The 26,721-nt window shown below is 46.5% G+C and overlaps 1 protein-coding gene across 3 annotated transcripts; it reads left to right on the top strand.

The window, feature by feature from the left end:
- Positions 1–2,144: 2,144 nt before the first annotated feature.
- PRPSAP2 (phosphoribosyl pyrophosphate synthetase associated protein 2) lies at positions 2,145–25,054 on the top strand. 3 transcript variants are annotated; one of them, XM_055407435.2, is made up of 13 exons: positions 2,147–2,282; positions 6,722–6,816; positions 7,035–7,185; positions 8,045–8,097; positions 8,617–8,683; positions 10,457–10,629; positions 12,324–12,439; positions 15,850–15,905; positions 17,095–17,243; positions 18,266–18,336; positions 19,518–19,664; positions 23,042–23,973; positions 24,506–25,054. In XM_055407435.2, the coding sequence occupies exons 3-12, from the start codon at positions 7,067–7,069 to the stop codon at positions 23,198–23,200; spliced, it is 1,110 nt and encodes a 369-aa protein (XP_055263410.1). In that variant the 5' UTR covers positions 2,147–2,282; positions 6,722–6,816; positions 7,035–7,066; the 3' UTR covers positions 23,201–23,973; positions 24,506–25,054. The 3 variants fall into 3 exon arrangements, with proteins under 3 accessions (XP_055263413.1, XP_055263410.1, XP_055263412.1); XM_055407437.2 differs by lacking the exon at positions 2,147–2,282 and adding an exon at positions 6,404–6,541; XM_055407438.2 differs by lacking the exon at positions 6,722–6,816 and having other exon boundaries at positions 2,145–2,282.
- The last annotated feature ends 1,667 nt before the right edge of the window (positions 25,055–26,721 follow it).

The raw sequence follows: 26,721 nt of genomic DNA, 5'->3' as shown, positions 1-26,721 counted from the left end.
CTCCACAGACAAGAGTTTGAGCAGACTCCAGAAGCTGGTGATGGACAGGGAAGCCTAGCATGCTGCAGTCCATGGAGTCGCAGAGTTGGACATAACTGAGCCACTGAACTGAACTGATTGGCTCAGAGGCCTGCCCTTGGAGAGAATCATCTAGTTGAGAGGGATGAGTGGCCTTGATTGGTCAGATCCAGTCACTTGGACCGTGGAATGCTGGGTGGAGCCAACACAGACCCAAACCAGGAGGTGAGATGCTTCAGGGTTGGGTCAGTGCAGAAGCAGTTGGGTGAACCCAAAGCACCCTAGAAGGGGATTCAGTTTGGTACGCGAACCTGTCTGTGGGCTCACCGGCCTTGTTGTTCACAGAGGTAAGACCCTGTAAAGCTGTCAGGCAAAGGAAATGACTCCATATCAGAAAGCATTTTATACTTAATTTATAGTTTGTAAATAGAGATGCTTGTATTCCACACTGTAAATTAGGAGGTTGGACTGTGAGGACCAGCTGCTTCTAGCTGACTGTGCAGCCTCTCGTGAGCAATTTCAAGCCTCACTCTAGTTAAAAAGTCAAAGCAGAACTGGAGCTGGGGCATGGTATAGGGCCTGACTTAGTGCAGACCATGCTGCCAGGTCACCTGGATTGAAGTTCTTGTTCAGGTTGTTTGTTATTTTGTTGTTTAGTCACTCAGTTGTGTCCTTCTTTTGAGAATCCATGGACTATAGCCCACTAGGCTCCGCTGTCCATGGGATTTCCCAGGCAAGAATACAGGAGTGGTAGCCATTTCCTTCACCAGGAGACCTTCCAGACTCAGGGATCAAACCTGTGTCTCCTGCATTGCAGGAAGATTCTTTATGGCTGAGCCACCAGGGAAGCCCTTGTCATTAGGCAATTTGTTTAATGTCAGTGTTTCAGTTCCCACAATTATTAAAATGAAGATAATAAGATCATCTCATACTTCTGTGTGGGTTAAATAAGTTACAGTAGTAAGTTACAGTGTTTAATATGTGGTAAGCACTTCACCTGGCACTCCATATGTGTTTGCAATTATTATGTTTTATACATATATAAAACATACTCAAATTATAAGGAACTCAGAAAAACACCAACTCCTTACTTTATGATAAAAGAAGAAAGGACAACAAAGCAAATAACTGTAATTAACCACAATAGAGGGTTTACTGTATGCCAGGAACTGTGCTAGAAACTCAGCAGGTGTTATTTTACTTATTCCTCCCAACAGTCCCTAAGATGGGTGCTACTATCATCTCCACTTTTCAGCTGCGGAAACCGAGGCACAGAGAGGTGAAGTGAGTTTGCCCAAGGTTCAGTTCAGTTTCAGTTCAGTCGCTCAGTCGTGTCCGACTCTTTGCGACGCCATGAATCACAGCACGCCAGGCCTCCCTGTCCATCACCAAATCCCAGAGTTCACTCAAACTCATGTCCACAGAGTCGGTGATGCCATCCAGCCATCTCACTCTCGGTCGTCCCCTTCTCCTCCCGCCCCAGCATCAGAGTCTTTTCCAGTGAGTCAACTCGTCCGACTCTTTGCGACCCCATAAATCACAGCACGCCAGACCTCCCTGCCCAAGGTTGCTGCTGCTGCTGCTGCTAAGTCTCTTCAGTCGTGTCCGACTCTGTGCGACCCCATAGACGGCAGCCCACCAGGTTCCCCCGTCCCTGGGATTCTCCAGGCAATAACACTGGAGTGGGGTGCCATTTCCTTCTCCAATGTATGAAAGTGAAAAGTGAAAATGAAGTCGCTCAGTCGTGTCCGACCCTTAGCGACCCCATGGACCGCAGTCTACCAGGCTCTTCCGTCGGTGGGATTTTCCAGTCAAGAGTCCTGGAGTGGGGTGCCACGGCCAGTAAAGACTTGAACTAAGACATTTGTAATTCCAAACAGAAAGTCCGCACTGGCTTTCACGTGTCGGTGATGATCGCTTTCCTCTGGTACTGGAGGCTCTGCCCCGCCCCTCGCCTGACCCGGCCCCACCCCTCCAGTCGGCCCCGCCCCACTCACTACCTCGCCCCGCCCCTCGTTCGCCCAAGCACCTTCCTGCTGGACTCGAAGGCCCCGCCTCTCCCCTGGGTGGGCTCCGCCCCCGCAGGGGGGGTCTCTCCTGAGGCCCCGCCCACGTGGCCCCGCCCCCAGGCCTCGCTGTCGCCGCGGACGCCGTTCTCCGGCTCCGAGTCGCCATTTTGCTCCTGGACAGGCCGCTTGGGGACCGGCGCTCTCCTCCTTCGGCAGCGGAAGCTGCGGCGGGGCCGGGGCTGGGGTCGGGGCCAGGTAGGCGGGCGGGAGCCGGCGACGGTGGTGGCGCGGCCGGTGGGCCGAACCAGTGGGGCGCAGGTGCAGGGGCGGGGGGCTCGGCGGGGGCCGGCGGCGTGCCGCCCTCAGCGCGGTCCGGTCTGTCTGGGTCCGCGGGCCTGGCGCGAGGCCGGTCCGGCTGGTCCGGGACCTACGGCCGCGTTCGGAAGCGCGGTGCCGGGACGGCCTCTGTCGCCCGGAAAGATGCTTTCTTCCTCGGCCGGCCCTCAGAGTCCGAGGGCGGCCGGGATGTGGCTGCGAGGCAGGCTTCTGCTGTTCAGGATCCCGCCCCCCCCCACCCCGACTGCACAGTGATGGTGCGGATTTTTCCCCCTTTTGTTGACACTGATGCGGTGTGTAGCTTTTGCAAGGAGTAGGAAATTCGGGATGGAGATTAGGAGTGAGAAAGTGTGATTTCTCATGTGTGAAGATGTTCCGTACACAAATATAAGTGATCCGCCCACATTATTGAACCCCACAAAGTCCTGCCCATCTCCTCCCTATTCCTGTCCCGACTTGGTGCATTGCCCTTATCACCCAGTTCAGCTTGGAGGAGATGCAGTTCCGCTCTGTACCCGCTTAACATAAGCACTTTCACACAGTCTTGGATATTTACCGTGTTTTTTTTTTTATTATATTGAATGTATATTCAGAGTTTTACTTAATTACCCCATTATGTAACTTTTCCATATGTTCACGGTCATCCTCTTAGGAAAAGCATGCAGTGGCTATCATTGAGCTTTTTCCTTCTTTCCCTACAATAAATTCTCCAAAGGGGAAATACCGAGTCATGTGTTCTTTCTTTGGCACGTGATATAAATTGTTCTCCAAACAAGGCGTGTTTACTACAGATGTTTTTTTAACCTGGTGTTTGTCAGGTCCTCTCCCCCTGTAATGCAGGGTGTTAGGTCACCCTTCTTGGTTTTGGGAGACAAGCTGAAGCTGACCTGGTGTCTCCTGCTTCCAGGAGGGCCACCTGGAGGAAGTGTCTTCATCTCCAAGCCTCACCCTGCCCCCTAGCACTGTGTCTGAAAGGGGTCGACTTGTAGTGTAATACGTGCTTTATTGAGTTGTCATAAGAATTCAGAGCACTCAGAAAATGGTATTTAGCTGAAAGAAAACATTCTGATGGAGAGACAGCGGAGTGCCTGGGATCCCAGAGGCATGGGGGCTTAATTACATCTAGGCTTTGCCCTTCTAATTCTCTTAAAATTCACATCCCCAAAATGTGAAGAACAGCAGAATAAAAATAATAATTCTTTATGGCACCTTTGAGCTTGCAAACTACTTCCAACTCAGTGTGTTAATCAGTGCAGCTCAATGAGGTCAGGCTTTATTCGACCAACATGTGTTATCTGACAGACATGTACTGAGCCTCTCCCTCTGCCAGGTGCTAGGCCCTGGATACACAGCAGAGAAAAGCATAGTGGAAAAAAGTCTCTGCTGTCCTGAGCCTTAAATTCTGCTGAGGAAGCTGTTTTTAGCAGGCCTCTATCTCTTGTCCAGAGGGTAAAGCCAGGAATGGTAGCTGATAACTGGGGAGACTAATTGGGTCTTCACACTGACTCCAGCCGTCTTCAGATGGAGGGTATTTACACACCTTGATGCCAGCCTTTCTCATCTGAGGTGTGGATGAGGTTTTTTTACGATGACTGCTAGTGCTTACAGAGCAAGTGGTCTTTCAGTGAGGTTTGGTTCATGAGACTCAGCAGATTGCCCCGTCTCATTCAAAGAGAAGTACGACCCACTTTGTGTGAGGTGCTGAGATTCTGTGGAAAGGGTGTGTTTTCATGTGTTATATATAATTCTCACACATTCCAGAGTTAATTTAGGATAAGTGTAAGGGCGACCAAAGTTTATGGGGGGAGAAATGGGAATGTTGTCTTTACACTCTGGTCACACTAAAGCATTGAGCTAATGAAGTTTCTGTCCCCCCCCATCCCAGTGATTATCTTGCTTCTGAGGATTCTCTTTAAAACTTCCTGAAGCTTGGTAAAGAACACAATTTGAATTTACAATAGGAAAAGGAGAACTGAAACTAGCAGCTGGTTCTTTTGTTTGACAAGCTCTTGAGATGGACAGTCGCAGAACATGGCTGAATTGATACCTGTTCCCAAACAATCTCCCTGCCTGTGGCATGTTGGGGTCTTAGGTTTCCACTATTGAAACCTGCTGCCTGGACTGGAAACCTGGAGAGCATGGTCAGTGATGAAGGACTTAAACCATAATCAGTAATGCCAGACCCAGGCCAAGAGTGCCATCTTGAGACAGGCTGAGAACTGCAGAGGGGAGAAGGAATTTGGGGTTTCCCATAAATCTTCAAGGAAAGGACAAGGCCCAGAGGTGGCAGCTGCCAGGAAAGCAATCATTGTGTATTCTGAGGAAGGATTCAGAATGGCTGGGACATCCCTCAGGGTGTGGGCATTGGGTTTGGGCTGTTCAGGTGTCTGGAGTGGGCTCATTGACAGGAATCCTAGAGATGGACTGAGTTACTTCTGAAGATTCTTCCTGCCCCTCTCACACTGTGATTCTCAGTGTTACACATCCACTTAAGAACACCGTTTTCCTTTAAGAAGCTTCTTATTTGAAGACTGGGGGATGTAAAAAGGTTGCCACCCCCATGCATATTACGTGCTTGTACAGTAGACAGTGAATATATTACAAGCTGACTCCTCGTAGCTTCGATTTACCAAGGGGATCCTGTATGTGGGGCAGTGTGTTAAATGCTGTACAGGAACTAATCTTACAGTGACCCTGTAAGGTCACAGTGGCATGGATGAGGGTGAGAAAGGTTAGTTTATGTGAGATCTTGCAGTAAGTTGAGGGCAAATGGGAGCTAAGATGCAAACCTGAGTTGACTCCAAAGCCTGTGTTCATAACTACAGGAGAATGAGTTTTATTTTTGTGGTGGTTTCCTTTTCCAGACCTCTGTTCCTAAACACAGCCATAAAGAGGTTGAGAGGTGGTGTTAGAAGACAACCAGGATCTCCTCCAATTCTGAGTGTTGAGGGTTAAACAGTATTCTTTCTTTCATTTGCACCAGCCCCCCTGCCTGATGCTATGCTATAAAGCTGGGTCAGCATGCATTTTCTGTAGGGGGCCAGGTAATATTTTAGGTTTTGCAGCCCGCACCTAACTCTACCATTGCATCCACAGACAGTTTGTAAACAGTGAGCATGGCTGTGTTCCAGTATAGTTTTATTTACAGAAATAACCTGTTTTGGCCTGCATGTACCTTGCTCATCACTGCTTCAAAGCCACTTTCCGCTATACACACCAGTGGTCCTTCTTGGTCTCCTTAGGGCTTTGGCCAGTTGTTCATATGTTTCTGTTTGTAATTAATAGGCCAAGTCCAGTGGGATGGCCCACGTTTCCCATTGTGGAAGGCCTCTGAAGAGGAAGTGTTTTCTCCTAGCCTGCTTGTGGGACCATGAGTCACCCACCTATGCCCCCTTGGCTCCCCCTGGCAGTTACTGCAGAGGGAGACATATGCACAGGGAGGCCTGTTTGGGTTGGTGACCTGCAAGTGCAGCCTGGCTGCACCAGGAAGCACTGGCAACAGTTAAAAAGTACACAATGGGTCTATGCTTTCTCATTGGGTTCTCAAATATATTGTTTCAAAATAAAGCAGATTAGAGACAGATTTGTATGATGGTCCCTTTTTATGTTACAAATGAATTTTTATACATTTTCTTTTTTAATGGGGATCACATGTGTGAATGTATAAACAGCCCGATGGTATCTGTATCAAACCAGTAATAAGAACTGTCTCTTCGGGGAGGTGGGTAGGAGGAGCCTGGGATCTGATCGGAGCTGGTGACGTTAGTCTAAACTCTCTTGTTTCGGTTTTTTACAAGGATAATGTACTTGCGTAATTAAAATTTAAGAGTAACAAGATATGGGCTCCAGGCTTTTCCTCCCTCCACCAGCTTTCCAAGAGCCAGCCGCATAAACATAATGGCTGCATTAACGCGTGGGCTTGCTCGGAAGACTCCTCTGTCTCGCCAGGCCTCCTGGGCTGCTGATCCTGCACCCAGTCCTCTGCTTGCCTTTCTCCATCAGGACACTCACCCCAGAGTGGAAGGAGGAGGAACATGTGGATGATTCTGAAGGCCTCTAGGCCAGGGTCTTTCTGTGTGCCCTGCTGCTGGTCAGTTATGTGGCTGAGTCACTTTCCTTCAAGATTATTGTAATCTGCTCAACCTTGTGTTCCAGTTGAGGAAAGTGCAGATGACCAGGTCAGGCTTAGACAGGACCCAGGACAGCTGCAAGGCCGGGGGTGAGGGGGGAGGCGGGTTTGTGGTAAACAGGTATTACAGGGAAAGCTGGGTGTGGATGGGTTATTTATTCATTGTTTAAGGATCAGTCAGTTCTTGTCCTTGCTAATGGCTCTGCCATTTTTCTGTGTGTTAATCCAGGAGGAATTTTGTTGTCAGAAACTAAAAGGAGGTTGTCGTAATTGACTTTAAGCAGCAAACAGTAAAACACTGAGCTCTTCAGCTCCACCTTTCTTGTAAGTTTATCATTTATTCCCAGTAGTCATGAAAATAATTGAGTCGTATGATGACATCTTTCCATATTTTCAAATAGACTCCCTACTTGTCCATATACACATTCAATGTGAAAGACTCCATTATGGTAAAAACTAATTTCCTTCGGCTCATTTGCTGTTCAAAAATATTCAGGTGTATTTCACCTGACAAGTTTTTAACATATTTGGTATCTTTCTAGGCACTGAGAATTGGAAAACCAAGAAGGTTTTGATGTTTTGTGTGGCGCCACCTGAATCAGAAGCCAAGATGAACATAACCAAAGGGGGTCTGGTGTTGTTTTCAGCAAATTCGAATTCATCGTGTATGGAGCTTTCAAAAAAGATCGCTGAGTGAGTATAATCACGCTATTAAAGTCTGTGCTTATTCAGTGGTGGTTTACGTTTGATATGCATATTGGCGCTGGTGTTAACTTTGACAGCAAATATTTTACAGTGAATCTGCCTGTCATCCGTGCACTAAGGGTCCACTTTTTGTAAACTGTCATCACTCCTGCACGTGGATTCAGGAGACATTTACCAGGGACTCCTGAAATGCCAGCGATTGTGTGACGTGCTACATTTGTATAGAGCTATTTGAGTACAGAGAACAATGAAGGGTCTATGCTATATGAAGCTCGTTCACAGGTTACGGTTCAGTATAATTTTAGTAACTTATTAAATAAATCTTGAACCCCTGCTGTGTACTATACTTTGATCTAGATACTGGGGTATAACAGTGAACAAGCTGGTCAGAATCCCTTCTTTAGTGGAGGCGCCAGACAAGGAGGAAGGCAACAAACAAACAAACAGGATAACTTCAGGTAGTGATCTGCGCAGAAAAATCAGAGAGATGGGGCAGGTTGTGCCGCCTTAGCTGAGGTGCTCAAGTGCCTGTAAACCTGTGAGTGGAATGTGAATTACGAAACAGGAAATGGCAGCAAGTGGGAGTTGGGGCAGAGCCCTCCAGGTAGAAAGGAGACAGCAAGAATGTGACTGGAGCGCAGGGAGCCCCAGGACAGGGTAGGTGGAGGGTGGAAGTGTGATGGGCTAGGTGACCAAACAATTTGAGATCCACTTTAAATTTGATAATAGCAATATCTCTATTTTTAAAATTTGTTTTATTTTCATCAATTTCTAAAACATCTTAATAGTAAAGATGCTGTATCTGTTTTATTACTGTTTCCGCTTTTTCCCTCTTTCTCTTCTCTAGGCGGCTGGGGGTGGAGATGGGTAAAGTGCAGGTTTATCAGGAGCCTGACCGAGGTGAGTGATCCTGTGCCCTTGTGATGGCTTTTTTGTGGTACCTGCCATTCCAGCCTGGCCCTCACCTTCCATAACTGAGCAGTCAGCCTCAGTGTCCAGTGAGTTCTGTCTGCAGGAAGGCAGACAGGGGTGGGCCATTAAAGTGTTCCCACGTCCACTAATACCAGCTCCATAGAGAATCTGGGGCAGGTCACAGCCAGGGACTTAGAAGCTCATCCTCAGACCTCACCCGAAGGCAGTTGCTGTCAGCTGATGGAAGCATGAGCTTGGCCTGGGTTGAATTTGTACCCTGAGGCAGAGTGCATGTGTCTGGTGTGGCCATGGTGTCAGGTGGCATTTTCAAAGTGTGTTAATCACAGTGTGTTTGTTATCCTCCATGGAATCTAAAGCCTTGTAGTGAGTTTGTAACAGTTCCAGTTTCCATAGTTTATAACCTTGGGGAATGGTGCAGATTTTCTTGTGTGTTTTTTTAAAATGATGTGCCTTGTTGACCCTTCTTGTTTCCCCTTTTCCTGCAAGAAACAAGAGTACAAATTCAAGAATCTGTGAGGGGAAAAGATGTTTTCATCATTCAGACTGTTTCAAAGTGAGTAGCTTATCCACCAGAAATGTTGCTTTCTGGGTCTCTGGGCTTGAATGTCTAGTATAATAAGAGTTACCCAGACAAAAAGGACTAAGATTTTTTTAAAACTAGCCCAATCTTTCTCAACTGATCTTTCTGACATAGTTGCTGACTTTCCTGTGTCCTTTCAGTGTGGGAATAGCTGCGTGCTGGGGGAGAGGCATGGGACAGTGAGCATCTGTGATGTTCACTGTCAGGAGCAGAGTCTTACAGAGCTTATAGGGAAGCTCTTCTAGTTCCCAAAGAGAACAAGCAGCAGGAGAGGTGTTCACTTAGTTGGGGTTCTTAAAGCTTTTCCTGCGGATAACTTAAATGCGATCACTGTGTGCTGTCCTGCTGCATCATAAGTTAAAGGAGAAGAGAGACAGTGGTGAAGGCAGGTGTGTCTCTGTCTGCCATGATGTCTGGGAGCCGTGTGTTCTAGAAATTGTTGAGTCACAGGCATGTCCACTGGGGTAGAAGATTCAGTGCAGTGAGGTGTCTGCACCACTCCTTGATCAAACGCCACTCTGTCTACACATGTCCCTGAAGGCCTCTTAGATGAAAATTTCAACTCAGCAGTTTTTGATAATGTCTAGAAATGCGTTTGTATAGTACATCAGTTTTTAGCCTAGAGATTCCAAAAATCGCTGCATGCTAAATGTGCATTTATATGTAAAATAAGTGCCTCTTTTTACTAAAAGTATAAGAAAAATTTTAAGTGAAGAAAATTATGTCCATTGACTTAAGATTTCTGTAATCCAGAGAACCTGCTCACCCGAAAGCTCCAGGTTTCCCATTGCCCTTTCATGCACTCACTCACTCACAAACATGTGTCAGGTGTCTGCCATGTGTCAGCCATTGTTACAGGTGTGCAAGAGGCATGAAAGATTAGAATAGATCACAGATCCTGATCTTCACAGAACCTGTGTTCTGTGACATGCAAGTGACGTAATTAACAAGTCGATTATCCAGTTTGTCAGGAGGTGACGAGGGCTGTGGGGAAAACCAGTACAGTGACCAAGGAAGCTGGCGTGATGGCAGCAGGAGGCTGTAGTGAGGTGGATCGGTGGGTGACCTCTGACAAACACTGGAAGCTGGTGCCAGCTGGCACGGAGGTCATTCCAGGCAGGAATGGGGGGCCCTACAGAGGGCCTTCGGGTGGCCATGAGGACTGGCATGGAGGAGGATTAGGGTGCAGAGAGGGAGTGGGGCAGATCCAGAAGGGGCCTCAGGAGCCCTGTGGGGCCTTGGGCATCTGCCACGGGCCAAGTGGGAAACCATCCCTGCGTCCTGGGCAGAGTCTGTGATCTGACTGTGACTCTAAGATCAGCCAGGTGCTATTCAGAGAGTGGCTGCATGCAGACTGCCAGGGACAGGGGGAGGAGGCGGGGAGTGTGTGGGTGCAACTGTTGCCATCCATTAGGGAGGTGGGCCTCAGCCTGGGCAGCAATGGAGTGTGAGATGCTGCCAGTGTCTGGACAGGAGGGCAGCTAAGGATGCCTCTGGGGCTCTGTCCTGAGTAAACTGGAGTGAACAGTGCTGTTCTCGGTGGGAAAGGAAGTAGAGTCACTGGCTGAGAGGCGGTGTGGGGGCTACTGATGGAGGCCCGAGAAGAGTGGTGTTTGTCTCTTGTGTGTGTCTGGAGCCTGTCTTGGCAGAGGCTGGGCGTGGCATGTTGCTGATGCTTAGCTGGGACTGAGAGAGGTCGTGGCAAGTCTGACACCCTCCCTGCTGGTCTTCGCCCTTGGGTTGCAGGGACGTGAATACCACCATCATGGAGCTCCTGATCATGGTGTATGCCTGTAAGACCTCTTGCGCCAAGAGCATCATCGGCGTGGTCCCCTACTTCCCCTACAGCAAGCAGTGCAAGATGAGGAAGAGGGGCTCCATTGTTTCCAAGCTGCTGGCCTCCATGATGTGCAAAGCCGGTGAGGGGCGAGTGTTGATGGTTGATGCGGCTCTGGGAGTTGCATTTTAACCTGAGGAATCATAAAGCCTCATCTTCACTGACTCAGAGTGTTGGATAGAGTGCCCAGAGTGATGTCACTTCCAGATGGTGAATCTGTAACAGATGCCCATGCTGACAGTTTGCTCCTGGTCCAAACTCTCTGAACGCAAAGCTTGTGAGGACAACTTTCCTAAATTCTTTGTTTAAGAGATTAAAAAGTTGAAATGGCAGGTGGCAGTCCTATTGAGGCTGTTTTTAAAGTAGAAAAGGCATTGGAATCAGCTAGTCTAACACAGCAACTCTCTTTATTTTCACCTCTTCTCTTTCCCAGGACAGCTTGGCATATTTTGCAAACCCTATGTGTTATTTTGTGTTGTGCATTTTTCAGTAACATCCTAAGTGTCTTCCCTTGTTTCTAAGTAGTTTTAGAGTTGTTACTCTGTGTGTGTGTGTGTGTGTGTGCACATGCACACATGTGTACTTGTATATGTGACTATAGAAGGCACACATCACAGAGAGTTTGCACAGAGAGAAAGAATAAAAAGTCCCCATATACTACCTTTTAACACACTTACTGCAGAATAAATTTCTCCTGTAGCATTTCAAAGAAGGCAAAACCAAAACAGAAAATGACCAGACCTGAACTCCAGTGACCTCGAGGCACACCCAGTTGAGAACTTTGCTGAAGGGAGCAGATGGTCCACCGAGCTCCCGAGGAGGTCCCCTGCCCTCCTAGTCTTGCTCATTATGGGCCACCAGGCTTTCTTGCTCTTTTGGGCAAAGTTTGCTTTTTAAAATTTTTCCAATTGAATTATATGTATGTGTGTGTGTGTGTGTGTGTGTGTGTGTATGTATGTATGTATTTCCATTTCAAATATCCTTCAAGAAGCCAGTGGGATGAAGATTCTTCATTTTTCCCAGTTACAGGCATGTGAGGTTTACCTTAATATCTAAAGACATTATGTCTTAATCTGGCTTTATCATGCCTACTAACACAACTTCAGGGAGAGGGAATCTCTCTCATAGAATTATCAGAGGCGTTTCTTCATCACTGTCACTTTGACTGTTTTAAATTGGTGTGAAAACCATGCATCTCTCTGTAAGAAGAATCACCAGTCTTTCCCTTCTGAGGAGGGAAAACCCAGGTCCCCACCTGCTTAGGAGAGGGGGCGTCCCTGTGTTCACCACCCAGATACTCCCCAGAGCCCTTGCTCTTGGGGCTTCATGGAGGTGTGGTCATTCATCAGCTCCGTGTCCAGTCCCTCCCTCTCTCTGGACAGTAGGGGCAGGAAGCCTGGTAATGCCAAGCTTCCCGTCAAGGTGACCAGCCACGTCCAGGAGTCCATCCCCTGAGCTTTCAGGAGCTCTGTGTCAGAGACGGGGTCACAGACCACATGTGACAATAAGAGATTCTCCCAGTGCTCTTAGTATTGAGGGAGTGACAAGGGGTTAGGAGTTCTGTCCTGGGGGCAGAGACCAGCGTTTATATTTTCTATTATCTCATAATCTCATTGTACTAAGAATCTGAGGAATAAAGATGCTGAGTTTTTGATGAGAGAGTAATTTTAGATAGTAATTTATTCCATATGGTATCTTGTTTTATGTAGTGCTTATTCATACAGTACAATTTGTCATGAAACAATCTGTGTGTGTGTGTCTGCTTTGTTTTCAAAGGTCTGACTCACCTCATTACTATGGATTTACACCAGAAGGAAATCCAGGGCTTCTTCAATATTCCTGTTGACAACTTGAGAGCATCTCCCTTCCTCTTACAGTACATTCAAGAGGAGGTGAGTTAGCTCAGACTTCTCAACCTTCTATTTAAGGCTGAGACATGCATCTCCGTCTTCTTGGGCTTGATAAAGGATTAATATTGATGTGTTCTGCTTAAAGTTGACTTTATGAATGTAACTGGTGTACTTGAAACTCTTCATCTGCGGAGCTCTGAAAGTTGCTCTTTTTTCTCTTGGACCTCAGGTGCCTAGAATCACCAGCCTGGGCCAGACCCTCTGCAGGGCACTCCCTATCTCCAGCCTGGGTTGTGTCCTGAATCCTGAATCCTCTTAGTGCCTTCTGAGTTTACCTTCTCTCCCTTTACAATATACACATAGTTTCAGATATTGATTGGGGGGAGGGGAAGAGTTGATATATTGTTTGTGTTGTTCTGAAACTTTCTTTCCTTTACTATTGTTCTGTAACTTTCTTTCCTTTCCCGAACTGGTGTCTGGTGGTCTTTGCAGGTTCAGATATATAGGATTAGCTCTTTCTTCATGATTGCTACACAGTATTCCAAAGTTCAGACCAACTGTAATGGATAGAACTTTCTATGCCAGTGAAAATGTTCACTATGCCTTCAGAATGGCAGCTGAAGTGCCCAGTGTGACTGCAGAATGGAATCCTTGATTTCATTTGAGTTTAGTTAATTTAAATGTAAGTAGCTGCCTATTTGGGAAAAGGCAATGGCAAGCCACTCCAGTGTTCTTGCCTAGAAAATCCCATGGATGGAGGAGCCTGGTAGGCTGCAGTCCGTGGGGTCGCTAAGGGTCAGACACGACTGAGCGACTGCACTTTCACTTTTCACTTTCACACATTGGAGAAGGAAATGGCAACCCACTCCAGTGTTCTTGCCTGGAGAATCCCAGGGACGGGGGAGCCTGGTGGGCTTCCGTCTATGGGGTCACACAGAGTCGGACACGACTGAAGTGACTTAGCAGCAGCAGCAGCTGCCTATTTAGGTGTTAAAGCACAAGTTTAAATGAGTCACAGATTTTTCATCCATTTCCCTCTTGGCTGGATATTAGGTGGTTTAATTTTTCATTTTTTTAAGTGGAATATTTTATTTTCAAAAAATTTTTAAGTAAAAAATCCCATGGATGGAGGAGCCTGGTAGGCTGCAATCTGTGGGGTCGCTAAGGGTCAGACACGACTGAGCGACTTCACTTTCACTTTTCACTTTCACACATTGGAGAAGGAAATGGCAACCCACTCCAGTGTTCTTGCCTGGAGAATCCCAGGGACGGGGGAGCCTGGTGGGCTTCCGTCTATGGGGTCACACAGAGTCGGACACGACTGAAGTGACTTAGCAGCAGCAGCAGCAGCAGCACTGAAAATTCTTTTTTCAGTACTTCAAGTACTTCAGTACTTCAGGTACTAAAAGCAGAACCTGCTTTTCTCAGTACTTAAACAAGTGCTCTTCTGAAATATACTAGGAAGTGGAATCATGATTGGAAAATATCTACATTTTTAATATTTTACTAGATACTACAAAAATTAAGATTGTCTGAAGGGCTGTATTAATCTGCACTTGGACAGAATTCCCCGTGTGAGATAGTGCTTTATCTTCTTGCTGTGGTTTTTCAAATCTCCACATGGCATGTCCGTGAACATCTATGACCCATGAACCAGCATCCAGTGAGATGAACCATCTTCATCCATCTCACTGGATGCTCAGTGGGGCCTTTCCATTCCTTACGAGTTTTTTCTGTAATTTGTATTTTTCATTTCTTTCTTCAGGAGCTATTAGATGTTGAAAATCTTGTATCTAGTCTATATATTATTTAACTGTTTTTTGTTCATGTTTGGCTTTCTCCTGTACTGAATTGGTGGGAAAATTCCATGAGTTGCTCTCACCGACATTTTCTTGCAGCCACGCCCATCCTTCCCCTGAACCAGCCACCTTCTGACCTTCTTACTTTGACCATAATAACCTCCACCTTCATAACAACTTGTTCTTTCTTTATGTATATGATTTCCTGTTTTGAGTTCCAAGGAGAAAGTAGACCTGTTTTTATTAAAAAAGTCCTTTCGTTTAAAGTTTCCTTCTCTTTGCTTTAGTAACTGTTCCTTCATTAGTTATTTCCCCTCTTGGTTGGGTTTGGTGCTGTTTGATGATGTTCAACGAGGCATGGAAGGACATAAAACATAAAGACTCCCAGGAAAGATGAGGAACATGCAAAAATGAAAATATTTTGTGCTATTTATGTGTAGATGGACCAGATGGAGAGACATCTTATCAAATTATGTATATCTATAATAGAACCTTCTTCAAATTCATCAGGGTTTTGTTTGTTTACTAAGTATTGATTATTTAGTTTTTTCCACATGCTAGGCCTTGTGCGGAGAAGGCAATGGCAAGCCACTCCAGTACTCTTGCCTAGAAAATCCCATGGATGGAGGAGCCTGGTGGGCTGCAGTCCATGGGGTCGCTAAGGGTCGGACACGACTGAGCGACTTCACTTTCACTTTTCACTTTCACACATTGGAGAAGGAAATGGCAACCCACTCCAGTGTTCTTGCCTGGAGAATCCCAGGGACGGGGGAGCCTGGTGGGCTTCCGTCTATGGGATCACACAGAGTCGGACACAACTGAAGTGACTTAGCAGCAGCAGTAGCAGCAGGCCTTGTGCAATGTGCTGGATGGTGGTGAGTGCTTATGTTCCAATTCACCAATCTAGCATAATTGTGAGAAATCAATGGGGATATATCTGAATGGAATAACATAATTTAATGAAGTGATTAGATTTTAGGCACATGGCTTGAAAATATTGCCCAGATGAAATCAGAAACAGCAAACTACTGCTCAGCTGAAAAGCATTACTAGTTCTGTCCTGTGAACTCTGAGGAGTTGGTACTGGGTGTCTCTTCAGTTGTTGTCATCCTCATCCAGATCACTCAGATGCTTGCAGACTGACATTTGCTTATTTTGTTAAGGGCTCTTAGTATCTTTGTAAAGAGTGCTGGGCTGATTCTGTTAGTAGGTTGGTTTCTTTCTTCATCGGCTGTGACAGTTGCATTAAGTAGTCACTTGTTTAGAAGTTGACAAATGCCTTCGATTCAGGTCTAGTGAATATCATCCTTGGGCTGTGAAATTACATGTAACAGGGATCCATGAGAGGACTTCCTGTTGACTTTATAAAAACGTCTTTGCTGCCACTTAGATATGAGCTTATTACTGATTAACTCTACTTTTTTCGTAAAATAAGTCTATGAGATTCATGCCTTGATAATAATTTTTTTTCTTAGGTAGGCATTTCTTAATTTTCCAAAGAGGAAATTTACTTTGAGTTTTCTCTCTTATTGGAAAATGTTCAAGTGACCAGCTGACATTTCTGAGTGTTGGGGTGTTGCTTTTTATTGACTGTGGAGCTGGTGTGAGCAGCCTTTGGAGACATGGCAGTCACCCAGTCCCTCCTCTTCTCAGATCCCAGACTACAGAAACGCGGTCATCGTGGCCAAGTCTCCGGCCTCAGCCAAGAGGTAGGTGGGTGCTCACAGCTGCTGTGCAAAACCACACCTGAGACCAGCCCGTTGAATCCAGTGTTCTGGGTCCCATTGCAGCAGCTCCCTCTCTGGCCCTTGCTTTTTGACCTGGGGACTGATAGTGCATAGCCTGTCTGCCGATTTCATTTATTAGGTGATGGCTCATCGTCCTCCCTTGTCCCAGTCCCTGTCTGTGACTGCTGGTCACATTTCCTGCCAGGGACTGTCCAGGACTGTAGAGTCCCAGCCCTGCGCTTGGGTAGCTGCTGGTGGTTCATCTTCACATCTGCAATTTAAAATACCAGCAAATATATTTTGAGGTGGTTTACTGCTATTTATTCAGAGAACTCAGTAATTAATTAACAGATAATTCTATCCAGCCAAGAAGCCACTGGTTGGTATATGTTAAGAAGTGACATTTTACAAAACTTTCAGACACTACAGGTGTGCAAATGGGGCAGTGCCAAGAGTTCCATGTAACTGGAGTAACTGATGAGACGGGGGTGCAGAACCTGCAGCTGTGTTTGACTGAAAGGATGTCAGACACAGATACACCCTGGGGGTGGTGTGGGTTCCAGAAAGCAGTGTTGCAGTAGAGTGAGTCACATGGACGTTTGGTCTCCCAGTGCATATAAAGTTATGTTTATACTACACCACAGTCTATTCAGTGTGCAGTAGTGTTAAGTACTACAAACATTGTACATCCCTTCATCTAAAAATACTTTATTGCTAAAAATGCTACCCGTCATCTGAGCCTTCATACTCTGCTGAGTAGTTAGCATGCTCCGTCTTATGTGTTGGTTCTCACTGTTAACCAGGTGAGCAGGTAGAGTGCATAGCTCCCAGTAAGGAAGCAGAGGCTTCAGGGAGGTGAACGAGCCTATAACACAGGCTCACTCACTGGCTGCGTGCCCACAGGCCCTGCAGGGCGACGTGTGTCATGTGGGTTCTCCACACTCTGTCCTGGATTCCCAGAAGCTGAGGTTGTTTCAGTCTCCTTTTTCACTAATCCTTTGGGAAACTTCATTTTCTGAGTTCCTTTAATACTTCTCTGACATGAGCAGAAACCACTTTGCGTGAATGGATAGGGAGGCCTGGCGTGCTGTGATTCATAGGGTCGCAAAGAGTCGGACACAACTGAGCGACTGAACTGAACTGAACTGAACCCATCTCCTGCTCTCCCTAGGGCCCAGTCTTTCGCCGAGCGCCTGCGACTGGGCATCGCGGTGATTCATGGAGAAGCTCAGGACGCCGAGTCCGACCTGGTGGACGGGCGGCACTCCCCGCCCATGGTCAGGAGCGCGGCCGCCATCCACCCCAGCCTGGAGATCCCCAGTAAGCACGCAGCCCTGGGTCACTTCCTCTTTGCCTTGAAGGCTGACTTAATTTCTTTATTGAACGTGAAGTACTTCTTGTCTGTTTCTTAAGTTGGCAAAAACTGGTACCTTTTTCTGGCTGTGACAAGTGCATCTCTGATGGCCCCTTAGCAGCGGTCTGTCTGATCCCATAAAGAGCCATGAACATGCCCGGTTTAGACTCACTTGTGGTCCAACAGGGATCACATTCGTCCACTCAGTAGTGTGTGCTCGAGCCGAGGTTAACATGGGTAGAAAGCTCTAGGTGCACAAGTTATTCATGGTCCTGCTATTTCTGATGCAAAATACTAGACAAGTAAATAGTTCAGAGGGGAGGCCTTGGTGAAGAATGTTTCATCAGCACAACTCATTATGCAGCCCATTGAAAGAATTGACTGGAAACAAGAGAAAACCTGAGGAATGTGTGTGAATAAGGCAGAGTGTCTTATTCACTGTCTTCTGCCTGGGCCAGGAGGGAACACGAGGAATGTGGTTGTGACTGCCCGTTGGAGTTGTGCATAAGTTTGTTTTTGTCTTTAAGAAACTTCTTTCAAGCTTTAATAATGCCTTTTCAATGGAAAAAAAAAAAATACTGCTTTTGTTTGAGTCTGTTAGGGAGAAAAAGCTTTTCCTCTAGCCTCTTTAGGTTCACTGCTCAGGAGGCTGCAGTGAAATGAAACTGTCAACAGACAGATTAGCAAGAGAGAAGACAGATTTTAGAAGAAGGTTGGAATTTGGGGCTTAGGGGAAAGGGACTAAGGCAGGGACACCGATGGGAAGATGAATGGCTCTTGGGAAGGGCGAGGGGAGACAGGACCGTGTGTGGCGATGTCCATGTAGGAGCGGCACTGACCTCTGGTCTGGGGGATGAGAGCCAGGCTTCTGTGTTGTTCCTGGATCAGGATTTATGACAACTGAATTCTTTTGGGGGCTCTGCTTTTAGATAAAGGGATGTCAGGAAATCAGATGCAGAAACTTGTATGTGTGTTCTCTTCTGACCAGTGCTGATTCCTAAAGAAAAACCCCCGATCACAGTTGTTGGTGACGTGGGAGGAAGGATCGCCATCATTGTGGTACGTGCGCCTCTTCTGTCGTTATTGTCACATTTACCCTCTTTAGCTTGTCAGCTCACCTTGTTAACTGTGCTGGGGATCGTGCTATGGCCAGTTAAGTCTCACTTAAGTTGGTGGGTGTCTTAGGCTAATGTTTGTTTTGGTCCAAAAACTGGGAGTTGTTAGGTGACCTCCAACTTCTCTCTGACATGACTCCCAGGACCCTCCTTGGACACAGACATGTCCTAGAACAGCTCTCAGAACCCAGGCAGATAGTAACTTAATGTTCACCAGTTCATTAAAGGATGTGACGAAGGACTCAGATGAGCAGCCAGAGGAAGGGAGAGATGCTCGGGGCGAGGGCTGGGAGGGTCCCCATGGAGTTGGGGCACACACCCAGAAGCTCCCTGAACCCTGTGAGGGGGTCATTAACTCCATTTCCAGCCCCCTCCCCTCTCCAGAGGAGTTGAGGGGGCTGAAAATGCCAAGCTTCTCATCATGGCCTGGTCTTTCTGGGCCCAGCCCCTGCCCAGAAGCCTTCCAGAGTCACCGAGTAAAGCCAAGAGACTCTTGTCGTGCTCTCGTTACTGAGGCATCTACAAGCGCTTTAGAAGCCTGCTGACAGGATCCAGGGACAGAAACCAACATATGTATTTTCTGTTACATCATACTGGGAGTCTGTGAGATTAGAAACCACTAGACTGTGTATTTTGTTAATAATAATTATTGTCTTCCCATTATAAAAATATATATAAGACCCCATTTCCCATCCACACAGTGGAGAAAATTTGGAAAATAAGGAAAAGTAGCACCAAAGGGGAAAGAACCTGGTGGAGTCAAAGCATCTCCTAACGGATGGCATACTGGGCATGAACGTATGGGTTCATGCTCCTAGAGCCCTTGCCTGGTGGGGCATTGCTCTGGACAGTAGGGACAGAGAGACAAGGGCCCAGGGGATGTGAAGTGACAGCTGTCATGACTGTCCAGCTGGGAGGCCCAGAGGGAACACCATGAAAGCCAGTGACCTCACTGTCTGGACAGGTCACTGTGGACAGCGAGTGTGTCATAGTAGAATTAGCCCTTCCCCTCTCCCCATGGTCTAGACTCACCTCTGCACATGTCTTCAGTCCCTCCTCTCTCCCCATGGTCTAGACTCACCTTTGCACAAGTGCTCATGTCTTTTGCTGCATCTGTAATGCTAGGATGACATCATCGACGATGTAGACAGCTTCCTGGCTGCCGCGGAGACCCTAAAGGAGAGGGGTGCATATAAGATCTTTGTGATGGCGACCCACGGCCTGCTGTCCTCCGACGCCCCCCGGCTAATTGAGGAGTCTGCCATCGATGAGGTAACAGAGCCGGGCCACGTGTGGGCACAGCTGCTGGTGCACATGGGCCCCTGACCTGAGGTCACGAGAGCAGGTGTAGAGTTAAGAGTGGATTCCTGGCACGAGTTCTGTTTGTTGGTCACTGGCTGTAGCCTCTGCTCCTGACAGTGGCAGTGGGTGGTAGTTTTAGTAACTTCTGTCGATGAAGTACACAGTCCCTGCAAGTACTGCCCGGGGTCAGGCACACACCCACCCTGAGCTCCAACACACCCCTGTGGGGAGAGTGAGAGGCATGCAGGGACCTCAGGTTGGGCAGCCACGAGGCGCACATGGATTCAGACCCTATTTGCCTGATGCTGAGGCCCAGCTCCCCCTGGCGGATGCCCGTGACGTGACAGAGAGGAGGACATGCTGGCCATCTTCCTACACGCCTGTGGCGTCCAGCTGAAGTGAGTCGAGCAGGCATCCCTGCCCTGCTGTGTCCATCTCAGCCCAGGGCCTGGCTGGTGAAGTGAGCCAGGCAGGCATCCCTGCTCTGCTCTCTCCACCTCGGCCCAGGGCCTGGCTGGCTAGAGAGCAATTGTGTGAATCACGTGTTTATTATCTCTTAAGAAATAAAAATGCTGTCTGCTGTACGTGCCTGGATGGTCAGGCAGAGCGCCAATCTGTGTCCTCACGGTGGCCAGGTGATTGCATTCTTGGTGCTGGTTTGGCATGATCCCTGACTGTCCCATTCAAGTCTCGTGTGTGGACTTTGTTGTTATGAACTGTCTTTGAGGCTTATTCTGGAAGTAGGAAATATGTATTATAAATTATAACTTGAGAAGTATTCCCATCCTCTGTTTTTTTTTAAAGAAGGCTGAGTTGTTTTTTTTTATTTATAGCTTTTGAAAAATGTTTGTTTCTCCTTTTTTAGATGTTTTATCAAATCTTAACTTTTTAAAATAGCAGCTTTATTGAGATATACCAGAAAGTAAACATCGCTCAGTCGTGTCCAACTCTGTGTGACCCCATGGACTATACAGACCATGGAATTCTCCAGGCAAGAATACTGGAGTGGGTAGCGTTTCCCTTCCCCAGGGGATCTTCCCAACCCAGGAATTGAACCCAGGTCTCCCACATTGCAGGCAGATTCTTTACCAGCTGAGCCATAACGGAAGTCCAAAGTCCCCACTTATCCACAGGGGATGGGTTCCATGGCCTGCCAGGAGATGTCCAAAACTGTGCAGAATAGTACTGAACCCTGTGTGTAGTCTGTGATTAAGTTATTAGTTAGGCACAGTAGGAGATTAACAATAACTAATGATAAAATATAACTATTATAACAACATACCTTACTGTGCAAATTTAATGCCTTTTTCCTCTTACCTAAGCACTTACCACACACTATAGCCATAACTTTTGTGGTTTGAGGTGCAGTAACAAAACCAGCATGAATTTGTTTCCCTCTACACAATTTCACAGATGGATGATTTATTCTTACCATGGATCTTCACAATCTCAGCGCACAAAATTTTTTTCTTTCCTTGAGAACTTTCACCTTTTTGCTTAAAGAAAACACTTAGCAGCTTCTTTTTGGTGTATCTGAATTGCCAGTATCACTGCTTTTGTGCTCTGGGGCCATTATTAAGTCAGATAAGGGTCCGCTGGTCACAGGCACTGTGAGTCACTGCCGGGGTGGGGTCTGCCAGATAGAGAGGGATGAGTCCCCTCCCAGATGGGGCACCACGGTGTGAGGTTTCCTCACACTACTCGGCTCTCTGCACGATTTAAGACGTATGGGTTATTTATTTCTGGAACCTTCCATGTAATGTTTTCAGACTGAGGTTGACTGGGGGTAACTGAAACCATGTAAAGTGAAAGCTTGGATGGTGGGTGGGAGGAAGGTCTGTAATTCACATGCCTTATGACTGACCCATTTAAAGTATATGAGAAAGACAAATGTCATATATTGCTTATATGTGGAGTCTTAAAAAAATGGTACAAATGACAAAACAGAAATAGTCACAGATGTAGAAAACAAACTTGTGGTCACCAAGGGGGAAAGAGGGAGAGGGATAAATTGGGAGATTTGGATTGACATATATACACTATGATGTATAAAATAGATGATCAACAAGGACCTGCTGTATAGCACAGGGTACTCTACCCATCAATACTCTGTAATGCCGTGTATGGAAAAGAAGCTAAAAAGGAGTGGATATGTGCATATGTATAATTGATTCACTATGCTGTACAGCAGAAACTAACACATAACTATACTCCAATACAAATTCATTAAAAAAAATTAAGTATATAATAATCTTCAGCATTTTCACAGAATTGTGCAACCATTACCACCCTCACTTTTAGAACGTTTTCAGGCTGCCGCAGTGGAACTCCTTACCCATTATCTGCCTCCATTTCTTCTCAACCCACTCATCTTTGCTGCTGCTGCTGCTAAGTCACTTCACTCGTGTCCGACCCTGTATGACCCCATAGACGGAAGCCCACCAGGCTCCCCCATCCCTGGGATTCTCCAGGCAAGAACACTGGAGTGGGTTGCCATTTCCTTCTCCAATGTGTGAAAGTGAAGTTGCTCACCTTTGCTGCTGCTGCTGCTAAGTCACTTCAGTCGTGTCCGACTCTGTGTGACCCCATAGACGGCAGCCCACCAGGCTCCCCCGTCCCTGGGATTCTCCAGGCAAGAACACTGGAGTGGGTTGCCATTTCCGTGGCCACTAATCCGCTGCCTGTGTCTGTAGCAGGTTTGCCTAACTCGGCCTTCTCATATAAGTGGAATCGTGTAATAAACGGCCTCTGGTGGCTGGCTGCTTTCACCAGCATAATGTTTTGAAAGTTCACCCACATTGCAGCAGGTGTCAGTACTTCATTCCTTATTTTTGCCTAATGATATTTCATTGCCTGGATGTAGCACATTTTGCCTTCTATTCATAATTTGGGTTGTTTCCTCTTTTTGACTATTGTAAATAACACTATTATGAACTTTTACGTACAGGTTTTCAGATGGAGATATTTTCATTGCTCTTGGGTGTCTACCTAGGAGAAGAATTGCTGGCTCACACGGTAACTCTATGTTTAACCATTTGAGGAGCCTCTAGGCTGTTTTCCAACACAGCTGAGCCAGTTTGCATTCCCACCAGCAATGAATGGGGCTTCCAGTTTCTCCACGTCCTTGCCCACACTTGCTGTCCTCTGTCTCTGTAGCTGTCACAGTGAGTGCAAACCTTAACCGGAGATGCAGGTTGTGTTCACACTGACTGAACTCATGCTGTAGGCAGAGTAGACCCTGGGCCTGGAAGTAGGACCTCAGAAGGGTGAGAATGTGTCACGTTTTCAGATCCATCCAGGAGGCTACTTGGGGTTACGACCTCTCCTTTCTTCCTCTTGATTGGCAGGTGGTGGTTACCAATACAATTCCACATGAAATCCAGAAGCTCCAGTGCCCCAAAATCAAAACTGTGGATATCAGCATGACCCTCTCGGAAGCCATCCGTCGGATTCACAATGGGGAGTCCATGTCCTACCTTTTCAGAAACATAGGTTTAGATGACTGAACAGTGTCCTCTTAAAAAGTCCTGAAGGCTACACTGGAGTCGTGAGCATCCATACTCTGAGGTGCACGCCCGGCTGGATGCATTTCACGAGGGCCAGCTGTGTCTTGTTACTTCCTTTTGTTAATTTCTATGAAGACAGACCCACTTTTTATGTCCATTTGGGTGTTTGTGAGTTTCAGGGGCAGTTTTTATAAAAGAAAAACTATATTCTCCTCCTCTTAAATAGAATAAATTAAGACCTGGTTGTATTCAGTTTAACCATTTAAAAAATAATTTGGAAAAAGATTTTTAAGCTCACAAACGGCCCTTATCGAAAGTTGCTGCAGCCCAAGTGCTTTTAAAAAGTTAGTAAAATAAAATGATCTGCTGTATGATACTGCAGTTGAAAAGCCAAAAAGATTATGCTATTAAATCAAGTAAATTACATTTTTAGAAACGCTTTTATAGACAAGCATATGGAATATGTGACGGTTATTTATTTTCTGCAACAAAAGGAATAAAAACATACTGTGTTTGTGTGTGTGTTTTTTTTTAATTTTGTGTTTTGGCAATTGTTTTATAACTAAAATAAAGTGGAAGCTGAATATCCACATGTGGATGTTGAAGTGTTGGTCAGCCTGTGGGGATTTCTGCAGCTTTGGGTGGTATAGTTGTGTCTTTGGGATGTAATGTTCCCTGTTCTGTTTGTCCAGGGCCCTGCACATTCATGACGCATAGTCACTTGACTGCAGCAGGAGAGGAGTTGGGACACCAGCATGAGCCACTGGGGTCAGGTCAGGAGTCGGCATGAGCTGCCGTCTGCATCTTGGCGTGGCTTTGTTCTGCTCCTTGTCTGATAGCACAGTCATACTCGAAACAAAACGCACCATTGCATGCTCTGGATGATGTGCTGGAGGGAGGGGGTTCCAGAGGGCAAGCGCTGTGACCCTGGTCAGTGTCAAGCATCTCATATTGTCTGTTAGAGTTCAGAGCCCAGCACTCTGCCTTAGAGTTTATCAGGCTGTGAGATACTGGGGTCATCTAACCACAGTCCCCTCCAGCTCATGCACACAAAAAAAGACTTTCTTACAAAGAGAAAAATTGCTTTTCTCCTTCTAAAAAACTTTAAACCTTTGCTTTCTGAGCATGTGCTCAGAAAGACCTGAGAAAGCCATACCTCTGTCTGACCTTGGGTTTCTGTGCAAGCAAGAAGTGAGGACCCCAGTGGGATTGTAGATTTCCTGGCTGAGTGTTGAAGGCATGCCCAGGACTCACAGCCCGCCTGCAGATTGGGAATGCTATTCTCTCTCTCTTTTTTGGTTTCAGAGTTTTATGGAAGTGTGTGATGACTCACTAGCTGACCACTAAGCTGACTGTCCAGAGATTTCAGTTGCCACAAACAATGAAGAATGCAGACTTTACAGAATCAGTTGAGAAAAGCAGACAGACCCTGTGGATGGAGAAGACCCTGATTTCTATCACATGATATTAGAAATAGCAGTTTTCAACAACAGAAAGTTCCGAGGCATCTAAAGAAACAAGGTTGCACCCATGTACAGGGTCTTCCTTGAGGAAGCTCAGACTTTAAACTTACTAGACAAAGACTTTCAATCATTTATTTTAAACACGCTCAAAAAACTAAAGGAAAGTATAGGAATTATATGTCAGTGAATGGAGGATGTCAATGAAGAGGAATAATAAAAATGAATCAAATGGGGAGGATTTATGGAAGATGGAAGAGAAGGCACCAGGAATCTGTCTCCATCTAAAAAGTGGCAAATCCATCAAATGATTTTGGAACTCTGGAGTCTTGAAGGTTTGCAACTTCCAGGGAAAGTGTTAGACAGTAAATGTAGCTAACTTTTGTCAAATCCACCTCTTAGTAAAGTTGCCGATACCTGACCCACACTCCCAACCCTGTGGCAGGCAGCTTTGCACACATTCCTGGAGTGATCTGCACAGTTTTGTGGGAAGCAGGATAGGCAAGAAGGCCCCTCCTCCAGACAGCAGAGATCTGTGCTGATAGCAAGTAGCTACTTCTCAGCTGCTGCTAAGTCACCTCAGTCGTGTCCGACTCTGTGTGACCCCATAGATGGCAGCCCACCAGGCTTCCCCATCCCTGGGATTCTCCAGGCAAGAACACTGGAGTGGGTTGCAATTTCCTTCTCCAATGTGTGAAAGTGAAGTCGTGTCTGACTCGAAGTGGCCCCATGAACTGCAGCCTACCAGGCTCAGAGGCTAGTAACCATTGTTACTTCACCCTACCCCCACCCCCTGCCATTGTTGCAAGCTCCACCCTGCTCCAGCTGAAGAAGCGGTAGTTCCTAACTCACTCTATGAGGCCAGCATTCAGTTCAGTTCAGTTCAGTTCAGTCACTCAGTCGTGACCGACTCTTTGCGACCCCATGAATCACAGCATGCCAGGCCTCCCTGTCCATCACCAACTCCCGGAGTTCACTCAAACTCATGTCCATTGAGCTGGTGATGCCATCCAGCCATCTCATTCTCTGTTGTCCCTGTCTCCTCCCACCCCCAATCCCTCCCATCATCAGAGTCTTTTCCAATGAGTCAACTCTTCACATGAGGTGGCCAAAGTATTGGAGTTTCAGCTTTAGCATCAGTCCTTCCAATGAACACCCAGGACTGATCTCCTTTAGAATGGACTGGTTGGATCTCCTTGCAGTCCAAGGGACTCTCAAGAGTCTTCTCCAGCACCACAGTTCAAAAGCATCAATTCTTCGGTGATCAGCCCTCTTCACAGTCCAACTCTCACATCCATACATGACCACGGGAAAAACCATAGCCTTGACTAGACGGACCTTGGTTGGCAAAGTAATGTCTCTGCTTTTTAATATGCTATCTAGGTTGGTCATAACTTTCCTTCCAAGGAGTAAGCGTCTTTTAATTTCCTGGCTGCAATCAGCATCTGCAGTGATTTTGGAGCCCAAAAAAATTAAGTCTGACACTGTTTCCACTGTTTCCCCATCTATTTCCCATGAAGTGATGGGACCGAGGCCATGATCTTTGTTTTCTGAATGTTGAGCTTCAAGCCAACCTTTTCACTCTCCTCTTTCACTTTCATCAAGAGGCCTTTGAGTTCCTCTTCACTTTCTGCCATAAGGGTGGTGTCATCTGCATATCTGAGGTTATTGATATTTCTCCCGGCAATCTTGATTCCAGCTTGTGCTTCTTCCAGCCCAGCGTTCCTCATGATGTACTCTGCATATAAGTTAAATAAGCAGGGTGACAATATACAACCTTGACGTACTCCTTTTCCTATTTGGAACCAGTCTGTTGTTCCATGTCCAGTTCTAACTGTTGCTTCCTGACCTGCATACAGGTTTCTCAAGAGGCAGGTCAGGTGGTCTGGTATTCCCATCTCTTTCAGAATGTTCCACAGTTTATTGTGATCCACACAGTCAAAGGCTTTGGCATAGTCAATGAAGCAGAAATAGATGTTTTCTGAAATTGAAGAAAGTAGGGAAAACCACTAAACCATTCAGATATGACCTAAATCAAATCCCTTATGATTATACAGTGGA

Source organism: Moschus berezovskii, chromosome 20 (genome assembly GCF_049115385.1).
Source record: "Moschus berezovskii isolate FMDL1 chromosome 20, NW_MosBer_1.0, whole genome shotgun sequence".
NCBI lineage: Eukaryota > Metazoa > Chordata > Mammalia > Artiodactyla > Moschidae > Moschus > Moschus berezovskii.
The sequence above is the reverse complement of the archived record's forward strand: the minus strand, read 5'-3'. Positions and strand labels throughout refer to the sequence as shown.